Raw genomic sequence first — 10451 nt, 5'->3', positions numbered from 1 at the left:
GTTCAATTGCTTTCCTTTATTATATTTATCTTAAACTATACAAGGGTGACAAACTCCATGGGAATCTGTTGCAGTGCTTCCAGCTTTAGGTTTTAACCTTCAGGTTCAGACCATATTTTTGTAGCACAGGGACCACACGTTTTTCAGAAAGTGGGACAAACTGTAGCATTGAGCCTAAAATAAATGCATGTGATTCTTTTTTAAAAAAAATAAAACTATTGTATTTTCAAAACATAAACTTGACAGACGATACCGAACAACCATGGCTTCATTATAAAAGTAAATAACTTGCTACCTAGTTAGGGAAGCTGGCTCCTGTCCTGGGGAGTTCTGAGTCATAGCAACATGCATGCATGCCTCTGACTATTTAGTAGCTTAACAAGGCTTCACAGCAATAGTTATGGAAGGATAATTAGCCTGCTCCTCTCTAAGGTGTTCAGCTTGAATTCTAAAACTTTCTGACTCTTCATGAGTGGGGAAACTTCCTTAGTCCCTGGCTCAGACCTGTCTTCACAGCTGATAGATTGTTTCATGAACTTGCCTTAATGCTCAGTGGCTGATGGAAGATGACACAGAGGCTGCCCCGGACAGCACGCACAATTCACACTACTTGGCAGCCAGAGTTGGACTCCATGCTGCTCTTAACTGCTTAAAATTTTTCCAGCTTCATAGTTTGTACTCTCTAGTCCCTAAAGGGCTCGTGGCAACTGTCCTGAGCTGCCCTTGGCCACACTGGGGCAGGGCTTAGCAAACCTTGGAGGTGTAATGCAGGTGGCAGAAGCATGCGTTGTCCACAGACTTCCCACGCCGGGGAGAGCAGTACCAGTGGAGGTAAAGACAGCAATAAATACACTCTGGTAATAAAGCACAGCTGCCTGGACACCTGGCACAGGTAGGACCTGCCACACGCTCTTGCCTAGCACAAAACATGTTGCAGGTGAGCTCTATAAATAGCACCTTGACTGAAATGGCAAAGCTGCTTTTAAAAGAAGCTCTAGATAGAAATGCTTCCAGAATAGTTCTGAAGTGGATGAGGAATAGTTCAGGCTGGTCTGTGCTGTGCTCCCTTCTGCCTCTCCATCAAGCTGGTACCTGGAAGTCAGCTTTGTTGGCTTTGGAGGTGTCTGTAACCATTGCTGCTGGTGCTGGCAGCGAGCTGAGCTGTGTGGTGTCACATGGGAGGTCACAGGTTGCTATGTCAAACTAATGCAAGTTCTATCACCATATTACAAATACTTCCAATACGCTTGAAAACTACAAGACTTGAATTTGTCCTTGCTCTGGTAGTGCTTTGGTCTGTTCTCAGGTTCCTGTCTGTCCTCTAAAACCTCGTTGGCAGGCAGGTTCTTGATGTCACTGGCCCACAATCTGAGCAGTTGCTCGGACTGAGCTCTGGGACCTGGGCTGGTTGAAGCCCTGTTCCTGCAAGTGGAGTCCTGGCCTGACTGGAGTTTTCAGGTACTACAGCAATCTGCAGAGAGAGGTTTCATGACCTCCAGCTTGCTGGAAGAGGCCCTCCTCAGGGCTTCCAGATGTCCTTCTATTGCAACCTTCAGTTCTGCAAGATTTAAATGATTAAGTACTTCATTTTAGGTTTGTTCTTAAATACTTAGTTGTCTTTGTGAAGCACTTCAGACACCATGGAAGTGCAGGGCATCATGCATGAAGTTTCCCATAGGTACATAAGCATGTCTTAAAGCATAATATCCAAGTTTCAATAAGGTTGCTTCTAAATTAAAACATGTATTTGAAGCTTTTTATTTTTTTTCCAAAGTAAGACGCTTCAGTTTTCTGTCAGAATCGTTGCAACAAACTTTGTGACCAGTAGTCCATAGAGATGTGTATTTTTAATATCCATAACCAAGTGCTTAGGGAAGTTCTCCTTTCATAGCTTTACTTTAAAACAGATCTTACTGGTGTATTTGTATTACTGTCTTAACACTTAAATTGTGTCAAAACCATAAACTTCTTATAGCTGATGGCAATTGCTAAGGGTAAAGCCTGTGAACAAACACAGGGAGGTGGTGAGGTATTTCCACTCCAAATAATGTGGTTTTTTATGGCTCCTGTTCATTGAGTTACTACTTCACACAATTGGAAAGACTGCAGTGTTTCCTGCCTCAAATGTTGGCAAATAATACTTTGAGAATTCAGTAGATCCTTCTAATTTTTGCTTACAATGGTGGTTTTTCAACTGGGCTCTTGCTGGTTGAGCCATGTTCTCAGGGCTGTTTTTTTTTTTAAGCTGAAGTTCATTGTTTCTCTTGCAGGTTTTTCTAATCCGAAGTGTACCCAGAAACGGTGCACGGTCTGTAGTTTCACAATACAGATAATTTTACATAATCTGTAAAGAAGTCAAGTTTGTTGACAGTTCTAACTCTTATGGTTACTGCAGGTCAGTCTCACAGAATTCAAAATTCAATAAATCCCACTATTTTATTTTTTTTTTTTCGGTCGAGTAATTAGAACGTAGTTTGTTACAGTAGAACAAAACTTCAGGCTATAAAGAGACCTTGTCCGGGATATTTCGAGTATCCACTGGGAATGTCGCTGAAGGGTTGGATCCTGGAGCGATCAGCACGAGGTGGCCGGAGGCTCTCCAGCACTGCGGCCCTGCAGTGTTTGGCATCCGAGAGTGACTTGGTTTGTTGGATCCGAGCAAATGTTTGCTGTGCTTTGCTGTATCGCAGACCCCTTTTGTCCTGTGCTGTGTGTTGTAAGCAAACCTGGCTGCTGCTGCTCCCGGAGCCTTTCCCTGCTCCTGGGCAATCCCGACTGTAACCCGCCAGATCCGGGCGCGGCGGCAGCTCCGGTGTCTGTTTGGGAAGCTCTGTTACTGTTCTCAACACCATGGAAACGATCAGGGGAAAGATTTGTACGTGTGTGTGTGTTTTTGCTCCAGAAATAATAAAGGTGTCAGTGCTGTGGGGAGATGGTGCTCGTTGTAGTGACGGGAGCGCGGTGGGGCTTCCGGGGGGGGTTCCACGGGCGGAGGCCGGGCGCACGCGGTTGGTGCGGGAGGAAGAGGAAGGCGTGAGGCCGCGTGCCCTCCCGCGGGAATGACGCCGGGAAACCACACGGGATTCCCTGCGCGGCGCCGCCATCTTCCCGGGAGCGCCGGCGCCTCCCGGCGTGCCCCGCGCGCCGGCGCGGTGACGTCACCGCCGCGGCTATAAAAACGCGGCGTGGCGCGGCGCACTTCCTTTCTGCAGGAGCGGCGCGGCGGGAGCGTCATGGCGCCGGTGAGAGCGGGAGGGAGGCGGCGGCGGGAGCGGCATGGCGCTGGTGAGCGGGAGGGAGGCGGCGGCGGGGCCGGCCGGGGGAGCCGTGGGGCGGCTGAGAAGCCGGCGGCCGCCCGGTGCGAGCGGGGCTTTCCCGAGAGGGTTTCGTGTGGAACGCGGCCGGGCCGGGCCGGCTGTAGTGAGGCGCGCTGGCCGGGAGGGGGCGCTCCCGCTGCCGTGTGTGTCCTCCCCCCCCCGGGTCGGGAAGTTTTTTTCCAGCGCGGTTCGTTAATGCTGAGGAATCCTTTGGTGTTCTAGCAAAAGGACCGAAAATCCAAAAAGTCAACCTGGAAGTTTTGCCTTGACCTGACCCACCCTGTGGAAGATGGAATCTTTGATTCCGGGAATTTTGTAAGTGGTGGTTTTGCTCATACTTGTGACGCATAGTTTAATAAAAGCTTTAGTGCAGTAACTGAGCTACAGTCGAAAAGCTGCATTCTAAATGTGTTAAATCATCAGCTGTTCTTTAAAATACTGTCATTTAAAAAAACCAAACTATAGGCTTTATAGCATTCTTCATACCTGTCCATGAATAGAACTGTTTTAAATTAATTTCTGCTTTAGCACAGGGGTGATTTTTTTTATAATCACGTGCTGTAAAATATTTTTGCGTTCTAAATACTTCTGTCAGGACATAAGTAAATGGTGGTTTTTAATGTTGCTTCCTGACTAGGGTCCCTTCCCTAGTTCATACCTAGGGTGCCCTTCCCTAGTGTTCTATTTCTTTAACGTTGAAACAGGAACAGTTCCTAAAGGAGAAGGTTAAGGTCAATGGGAAAACTGGAAACTTGGGCAACACCGTTCACATTGAACGTCTGAAGAACAAGATCACAGTGACGTCAGAGAAGCAGTTTTCTAAAAGGTTGGCATGGGTTTCATTGTGTGTTTTTGTGGGGTTTGAACTGTGGGATGTGGGATGTAAAACCAGAGTAATTTAGCTTGGAAGAGATCTTCACAATCATCAGGTCCAGCCATAATCCTGACACTGCTAAATCTGCCACTAATCCGTGTCCCATAAACACACATTAATATTCAGCTCTTGCCTGCAAAATAAATTCCAATTAGAGCACTTCTGATATTTGGAGAGGTGTTAGCTCTGACCTTCATAGCACTTGTAAATATTAGTGAAACATGTAATTGAAACAGATTTATTATATCAGATATTTAAAAATCGCTTTTTAAAAGTCAAGGCTTGATTGGTAATTAATGTTGACTCTAGGCATATTAATAGAGATACTTTATATAGGTCCTTGGCAGTGTATCAGTGGAAGATGGACCTTTAAAGTAACACTGAATTAATATCGTGGGTGGCTGTTTGATTATTTAATTGGTTGTATTACAGTGAACGTGTGCTTGATGTGGGTTGTTGCAAACAAACCCTTCAAGCCTTAAACTGTTGAGTTTTTTAGGACAAACAAGAGCTGAGTGCACTGATGGGAGGTGCACATCCTTCCCTGCATCCTCCCTTTGTTTGCTGGTACAGGTGCTGCAGATCTGTTAAGTTAGACCAAGGTTTAGAAGCAGTTACCAGTGCTGTCCAGTTACTGGCATTTTGCTGTGCAGTCAAATGAACAATAAATTCCTACATATGTGTAGTGAAAATTCACTTTTATTGCCTGTTGCACGTGACATTTTTCTGTTTCTGGGTGTAATTACTGCCCTGCTGCAGACACTGCCTGGGGTGGAGTGCAGACAGCAGCAGGGGGTGTCCAGTGAGACTCTTCTGAGGCGAAATTGCTGGTTTTCAGGTACCTGAAATACCTCACCAAGAAGTACCTGAAGAAGAACAACCTGCGGGACTGGCTGCGCGTGGTGGCGTCCGACAAGGAGACCTACGAGCTGCGCTACTTCCAGATCAGCCAGGACGAGGAGGGCTCCGAGTCTGAGGAGTGAGCCGGCCTCGGCTCCACACTCTCTGCAGAGTACAAAAGACTACAACACCTATTTATGAGAACACTTAACTTATTGGTGAATAAAGGTTTTGTTGGACAGAGCACGGTTGGTTTTCTGGTGTTTCTCTGAAGTTTTGATTAGAAAACAGCACGGGAATTGTTGGATTTGCAGTTTTGCTTCCACTGACAGGAATCAGCTGTTCAGTTGGCACCAGTGAAAGTCCCAGGAGGAAAAAACTGAGCCCTTTGCCCAGTACATGTGTAAGCACAGTTAAATCAATTTTTAGTCATATTGGTACAAATAATTCTAGAGCTTGTGACTGAAAGTACGAGCTCCTGTGAATTTATGTGAAGGTAATGGCAAAATATTTAATACAAGTTTACTTCAGTTTGGCTTAAAATAGACTTGCAGATAGTAAAGATTATTTTTTTTTCTGTGTGATTTACTTCATTCCCTAATTGGTTGTGGTATTCTGAGGAAAAAACTGAGCCCTTTGCCCAGTACATGTGTAAGCACAGTTAAATCAATTTTTAGTCATATTGGTACAAATAATTCTAGAGCTTGTGACTGAAAGTACGAGCTCCTGTGAATTTATGTGAAGGTAATGGCAAAATATTTAATACAAGTTTACTTCAGTTTGGCTTAAAATAGACTTGCAGATAGTAAAGATTATTTTTTTTCTGTGTGATTTACCTCATTACCTAATTGGTTGTGGTATTCCTATGTGTAACCACAAGTCAAACTGGAGGACAACAAAGGTTTCATAGGTTTATATTAGATGGATAAATAAGGAAGTGGAGACAAACCTGATTACCAGCAACCACCTAAAACATCTTAAAGAAAGGACCGAGATGTTCTTCAATATTGACAGTGCCTGAATGCCGTAAAATCTATGCAGATGTTTCTCCTTTTATGTTGTGTTTTACAGTTCTTGCATTTGACTTCTGGGATTATTTCTTTAAAACAGGTATTTCTCTAGTACAAGTGGGGAGTTCTTCACTGAAATAATTCCATAACTGTGAACTGTTTTTCATACATTACCAAAGAGAGATTTGTGGTTTCTTTACAAAAAGTATTTGTGAGACTGCACTTGCAGTAACTGGCATGTTACATGCATTTCAGTGCCATGTAGTGTCCTCTGTATGGGATTAATCAGAATATTTACTCAGGTTCCAGTGTGCTGGTGAGCTCTGGAATAAGTAATGCCATATTTGTTCAAAATCATAAACCAGGGATACATCTGGACTCTGATATTGAACTTTGTGCTTGAGCAAGTCTGGTAGTTGAGGCTGAAGTGTGGCCAATAAATTGTTGAATCTCCTGATGATTTTTTTTTTTTTTTAATTATATCAGCATTGTTTTTACTGGCAAACCTCTCTGAATTTAGAGATTTGACAAAGCACAAAACAGTGCATTACAGTCAAATGATATGCACTTCTTGTTACCTAAATCTAAATGAGAATTACAGAAGGTGAAGTGAATTTTGTCGACAGCCTTTTGGGTATCGTTTGTCATTTTCCAGTGTGCTTGGGCCCTGGAGCAGGGAGAGGAGAAGCAGCAGCAGTGGAGTAACAGCTTCTTGTGTCCTGTCTGCCTCACTGGTGGTTTCATTTTGCTGCTTCAGAGGTAGCAAAAAGAAGGGAGCAGTGTGTGTAGCTGGCTGTGAGACAGGATGTGATGGACTTTATGTACTTCAGTGGTAGTTGAGGCTGAAGTGTGGCCAATAAATTGTTGAATCTCCTGATGATTTTTTTTTTTTTTTAATTATATCAGCATTGTTTTTACTGGCAAACCTCTCTGAATTTAGAGATTTGACAAAGCACAAAACAGTGCATTACAGTCAAATGATATGCACTTCTTGTTACCTAAATCTAAATGAGAATTACAGAAGGTGAAGTGAATTTTGTCGACAGCCTTTTGGGTATCGTTTGTCATTTTCCAGTGTGCTTGGGCAGCTATTCCCGAGCAGGGAGAGGAGAAGCAGCAGCAGTGGAGTAACAGCTTCTTGTGTCCTGTCTGCCTCACTGGTGGTTTCATTTTGCTGCTTCAGAGGTAGCAAAAAGAAGGGAGCAGTGTGTGTAGCTGGCTGTGAGACAGGATGTGATGGACTTTATGTACTTCAGTGGAAATAAAACAGCACAATTCCTGCCCCAGTCTGGGGCACTGGGTACTGCTGCCTTGGAATTTCCCGTTGGAGGAAAACCAGGCAGCGGTGAAGCAACAATTAAGGGTGGTTTTCTTTTTCTGAAAATCCCAAAGATAGCTAATGCCATCACAAAACATTTACAGGACCAGTAATTAATGCTGTGTTGAACAAGCCACGTTTTTCATGGTAAAGCTGCATGAACTCACCTGTTTCCTTTGCTGCAGGAAGTTAAGAAAGGGCCTGACTTTACAGTTCCATTTCAAAACCCAGCCCCACCTGGTGTTTCAGGGCTGTGCTTTTATGTGGCAACACGTCCTTTACTTCACACTGACACAACAAACCCGTTGTGATTAAATGGAACAAGCACCAACAAAAATCGGAGCTAATGGGATCACACTGCCTTGTTATCCTTCCTTTCAAAGCAGGCTGGCAGCCACGTGTGTGGTTGTACAGCCTAGCAGACACAGATTGTCACCAGCCAGAGGAAAACAAGGCTCGGGATTGCAAGAAAAAGCAACTTATTTCAGAGCTGGGTTTGGAGGAAAACCACCAAAGTGCTCCTGCAGGTTTCTGTTACTACCTAAGTTTAACTGCAGTGAGGATGGAGGGCAGGAATTCCTTTTCCCAATGCTTAAAATATATTTTTAAGCTTTGAAAAAGCAAAATTCTGTGAACAACTGTGGATCTAGAGTACTTAATTAATTGAATAAAATTTTCCTTTAGATCCAGCCGGGCATTTTTGTTTTGTCCCTCTGTTGCTGCCCAAGCTCCACTGGGCATTCCCAGAGCTTCCCTTCCTGAGCGTGGGTGCTTTTCCAGCTCTTCTGCAGGTAGGACTTTTATCAGGTCATGGTGCATCTATGTGTTAGGTATAGAAAGTGCAAAAGAGGGTTTTAAATGTAAATGGAGCTTTTACAATATTAAAATTTTAATATTGTAATTAATATTATTTCTACAGATGAGACTCCAAGCAACACCTCAGAAAAATGGTGATTCCTCCATAATTTCATGTGTTTTTGCAGCTGAAGTGGCCAGGTGTGATGTAGGTGGCCGGCAGGAAACAAAGCCTGTAATTGTTCAAATGTAAATTTATGCAAATTACCCATATTCGAGTTGAAGCAAGGCTTTTTAAAAGCCAGAGGTCAGTGTTTCTGTGATTTTAGGCAGGCAATAACAGCCAGGTGCCTGCTTTGCCAATTGTTTCTTTCCTACAGAATCTACTGTAAATTCACCAGTTTTGTTCACATTTGGTTTGAAAGTTAAAATATCCCAAACAGCTTGATCACACACAGGATTGACTGTTGGAATTTTCCATGTTTAGTGCTGGACAAGAGCCCAGAAAAGCCCTGCTCGTTGGAGGGCTGGGCTCTCCTCAGAGCAGCAGGGATGTGCTCCTGTGTCAGCCACAGGATGAAGCTGTTGGGAAAAATAATGCACCCACAGCCTGGAGACTGCACAGGTGACAGCAGCTGCACAGGTGACAGCAGCCACAGAAATGCCCCAGTGTCAGATGATGCTCAGGCTGTTTTAGGATTTCCAGAAGGGGTAAGCACAAAATCCAGTAGGAGTGAGTGCTCCAGGAGCACCACTTTGCTTCCACCCAGCTGAGAGCTGTAGTCCATCAAGCCAGAGGTTTAATTTGGGAAGAGGAATAATCATTGCATGTCAAATCTTAACTTCTTTCTGCCAGGGTCGGGATTAAATGCATGAGATGGTATTTCTTGTTTGGACTCGGATGTTTATTAGTTCTTATCTGTGTCACAGACTCACAAACCCTGAGCTCTGCAGCACTTCACTCCAACAAACTGAAAATGGAGCCCCATCTCTCTCCACAAGGCCTTTTAAGGATAAACTGTCCAATTAAGAAATGACACCTCAATTATTTTTAACTTTAACCCAATAACCAACCACCCATGGCCCACAATGTGGGCTTTTTATCCAATTACACAAAACCACCCAAACCCATGGAGAAGAAGGTGGAGAAGAAAGGAAGTAGAAGTAGAAGGTAGAGAAGAAGGAGAAGAAGAAGGAGCAGCCTCTACCCTAAAACCTCCATCTTGCTTTATACCTATTACTATATTCTAAACCCTTAAACTCTGAGATTTGCACCCTGGATATCACACACTTCTATTCAAACTCCACACCCACAATCCCAGCTCTGTCATTCCATTTTGGAAGCTTCTCCACGGCCTCAGGTCAATGCAGTGTTCTCTTGGGGGTCAGTGCCTGGCAGCAGAAAGTCTGAAATTCTCAGTGACCAGGGTTCCAACAATTACAAAGCCCCAGTTGCACTGGAAGCACAGCAGATGGGCCAGGGGGCTCAGCAGGGCAATGGCACCATAACTCTGACAAGGCTTTAATACAGCCGAGATACTTACATAAATATAGTCTATAAATATATATAAATAAAATATCAGATATGTTCTTCCCTTTTTAATAGTTTTCCCCTTCATTTCTCAAAAAATGGTTTCGCTGCTGTCTTCCAAATAAAATCAGTTTATGAGAGACATCCCACACATGTGAAATTCTGATGTCTGTCAAATGAGAAGAAACAGATTTTAAGCACAAGTGGCTGTTGCCAGAGCAGCAGTAGCAGCACCACATAGGCTATTTATGTGTGAGCATACAGAGATATTATTTTTCTGCACCGCCAGTCTTTTATCACTTTTGCTGCAGCAAAACTCTCACTGTCTTCCATTAAAAAAAGAGCAGCAAACCCCACAAGACTTCACCAATTTTAAGCATCACTAATAAAGTTACTTCTAATGTATCTCTATTTTTTCTGTCTGCTTGCCCTCCTGGCCAATATCCCCATCAGAAAACAGCTTCATTAAATAGCCAGAAATAGTAAGATCAGAAATAAAGAGGTAAATAATAGCAGGAAATAGCTGAAAGTGTGTTGTTTACAATATACTCAGCATGTGGCAGGTATTAAAGGAGGTGCAGACTCAACATTGTCACATAATATCAGCACAAAGTAATTAGAAACAGAGAGGCCCATGGAAAAATAAATACTCAATAATAGCTTGGATGTACCCAGCAGCAGGAAATGAGGTTCAGTGGCGGAGGGATCTGATTACAACAAATATAGACAAAAATAAGGAACAATTCTTGTTTCTTTTTACAGGCAA

At 43.6% G+C, this 10451-nt stretch overlaps 1 protein-coding gene across 3 annotated transcripts; it reads left to right on the top strand.

Moving 5' to 3' along the window:
• The first annotated feature begins 3122 nt into the window (after positions 1–3122).
• On the top strand, positions 3123–5275 carry RPL22L1 (ribosomal protein L22 like 1). Of its 3 annotated transcripts, none has more exons than XM_041405716.1 (4): positions 3123–3242; positions 3540–3632; positions 4022–4143; positions 5030–5275. In XM_041405716.1, exons 1-4 carry the CDS (start codon positions 3234–3236, stop codon positions 5172–5174), a joined length of 369 nt encoding a protein of 122 aa, XP_041261650.1. In that variant the 5' UTR covers positions 3123–3233; the 3' UTR covers positions 5175–5275. The 3 variants fall into 3 exon arrangements, 2 of the variants coding, with proteins under 2 accessions (XP_041261650.1, XP_041261651.1); XM_041405717.1 differs by having other exon boundaries at positions 3179–3285; XR_005952785.1 differs by having other exon boundaries at positions 3237–3285; positions 3955–4143; positions 5030–5056.
• The last annotated feature ends 5176 nt before the right edge of the window (positions 5276–10451 follow it).

Source organism: Onychostruthus taczanowskii, unplaced genomic scaffold, assembly GCF_017590055.1.
Source record: "Onychostruthus taczanowskii isolate IOZ18803 unplaced genomic scaffold, ASM1759005v1 scaffold24, whole genome shotgun sequence".
Classification (NCBI taxonomy): Eukaryota; Metazoa; Chordata; class Aves; order Passeriformes; family Passeridae; genus Onychostruthus; species Onychostruthus taczanowskii.
Note: the sequence above shows the minus strand (reverse complement) of the source record. Positions and strands in the feature narration are given on the sequence as shown.

What these genes read in the sequence shown, in the direction of transcription:
- RPL22L1 (XM_041405716.1), top strand. An exon ending in TCTTTGATTCCGGGAATTTT is followed by an intron (nt 3,633 to 4,021) that starts GTAAGTGGTGGT and finishes ACGTTGAAACAG; the next exon opens with GAACAGTTCCTAAAGGAGAA. An exon ending in GAGAAGCAGTTTTCTAAAAG is followed by an intron (nt 4,144 to 5,029) that starts GTTGGCATGGGT and finishes GCTGGTTTTCAG; the next exon opens with GTACCTGAAATACCTCACCA.